We start from the raw sequence: 2,151 nt of genomic DNA on the forward strand, positions 1-2,151 counted from the left end.
TGCACCTTCCTCCTTTTGAAGTAAGTAAATGAAACTTTTGTGGATGAGACCTAGTCCGTAGTTTGCTAACCAGAACCCTAATTTTTCGTTTACTACTATACATTGTACAGAAAGCGTACAGACACCATGTTACGGTATCTATGGATAGCTTTTTAATGATTTGAAATTTTCTGCTTTCTATTGCCTGTTTTATCACTTCTTCTATCAAGAAACAGGGGTTTCTTGAAGGAAAACAACTTAAAATATTTTATACAATATCTCTTTATATGCTTTCTTATTCCTTGGTATTCTTTTTTCTATAGGAAGATGAAGAAAGTACTATCCTACAAATAGAAAAAGACATGAGAACACGAGTTGAAGTTATGTTAAAGCAAAAAAAGGAACGAATTCAGGAACTGAAGCAGTTAAAGCAGCGTGATCAAGAATTGTGCGACATCCTGTGTACATCACCATTCTTCATTAATAGTCAGGTTCCGAGCCTAGATGAGCTGGACCAGTTCAGAAGACATTTGGCTGCACTTTGTGCTGAAAAGGTAGCTTTGAATGCAGTGTTTCTGGTCCCTGCATATAAAACCAGTCACATTCCAGCTGTGTAGTGTAGGTTTAAAAAAGAAGACTAGATGTAGGCAACAGCTTCACTTTGGCTTTTCTCCAGATTTTGCACATGAACTCTAATGTACTTTGGTATATGTTCTTAAATTTTATTTTGCTACCACTACAGGAGCGCCGTGAAGCTGAGTTTGTTAAAACAAAGAAACAGATAATTCTGTGCATGGAGGAACTCGATCGCTTGCCTGATACAAGCTTTGAGAGGGATGTGGTGTGTGTAGAGGAAGAAGCTTTTTGCCTGTCAAAGGATAATCTTGAAGCTTTGCACCAGCTTCTATCTCAGGTGAGATAAAAAAACCATTGGGAAAAATGATCAGCCAGTGGCAAATGCTCATTAGAATATATTTGTGGTACCCTGTTAAAGGCTTGTGTAAGACACATACTAATATTAAAAGATAAGCTTAATTTTCTACTCCATTGCTTGTGCAACTTCCAGCTACAAGAACAAATCAGACAAAATAAAGCATTGAGTGAAGAACTGCGCTCCAAAATCCTGGAACTCTGGGACAGACTTCAAATACCAGAAGAGGAAAGGAATGCTTTTGCTGTTCATATGACTGGATCAAAAGGAAAGACTATTCGAGCAGTAAGAATTGGCCATTGTTTATTTTTTTACAGATTACAAACAAATGCTTTTAAAGATGGGTGCAGATTCAACTGAAAATGTTTTTCCACATATAATATTTGCTCCTTTCTGGAGTGTGCTGATACCAACTACTAATTTCTTCCTCTCTTAGTGCTTTAGAGAGAAATCTGTTGGACTATAAAGTAGAAGTTTCCATCACATTAAGTTAAACAAAAAAAAAAAAAAGTATTCTTTGTATTGTGTGGCTAATAGATCTACAAGAATATCTTTTTAACCACAGTTCTACTTATTTCCTTTCAAGCTACATGATGAACTGGACCGCTTGCAAGAACTGAAACTGCAGAATATTAAAAATGTCATTGAAGCTATTCGTACAGAAATAAAATCCTATTGGGACAAATGTTTCTATGGTGAAGAACAAAGACAAGCATTTGCTCCATTTTATGATGGTAAGTCATTTTTCTGCTGTATTGTATGTACGCTGGCATTGATGCATATCATAGAACAGAAGCTAACTATTCTTCATTGATCAGAGGACTACAGCGAAGACCTTCTTTGTCTCCATGATGCTGAAATTAACCGCATCAAGGAATATTATGAGGTGCATAAAGAGATGTTTGAAGGAGTCCATAAGTGGGAGGAGAATTGGCATCTTTTCTTGGAGCTTGATGTAAGTAAATTAAGAGCTGTACTGGGGAGGGATTGCCTTCTTAAAAAGATCGTGCTCTAGTTTTCCTTTAATATCTGGGGAAAAAAAAGGTGATCAGTAATGTATTTGTTATAGATCTTAACATCACAAAGGTATTTAACCTATTTTTTTATTTTATTCCTTTCCGGTTTCCTTAGAAAAAAGCAACAGACCCAAATAGGTTCAATAACCGTGGAGGAAATCTATTAAAAGAAGAAAAACAGCGTGCAAAAATGCAGAAAATGCTTCCAAAGGTATGACCTGTATA

At 36.0% G+C, this 2,151-nt stretch overlaps 1 protein-coding gene across 2 annotated transcripts in view; it reads left to right on the forward strand.

Moving 5' to 3' along the window:
* The window catches only part of PRC1 (protein regulator of cytokinesis 1), a gene marked incomplete at its 5' end in the record, with an annotated part of 11,932 nt that continues 9,781 nt past the window's right edge, over positions 1 to 2,151 (forward strand). For both annotated transcript variants that reach the window (XM_072402748.1, XM_072402749.1), the window contains 7 exon segments: positions 1 to 20; positions 303 to 533; positions 722 to 892; positions 1,046 to 1,195; positions 1,497 to 1,644; positions 1,729 to 1,865; positions 2,042 to 2,137. In XM_072402748.1, coding sequence (XP_072258849.1) covers positions 1 to 20; positions 303 to 533; positions 722 to 892; positions 1,046 to 1,195; positions 1,497 to 1,644; positions 1,729 to 1,865; positions 2,042 to 2,137 — 953 coding nt within the window.

Source organism: Pyxicephalus adspersus, chromosome 2, assembly GCF_032062135.1.
Source record: "Pyxicephalus adspersus chromosome 2, UCB_Pads_2.0, whole genome shotgun sequence".
Lineage (NCBI taxonomy): Eukaryota > Metazoa > Chordata > Amphibia > Anura > Pyxicephalidae > Pyxicephalus > Pyxicephalus adspersus.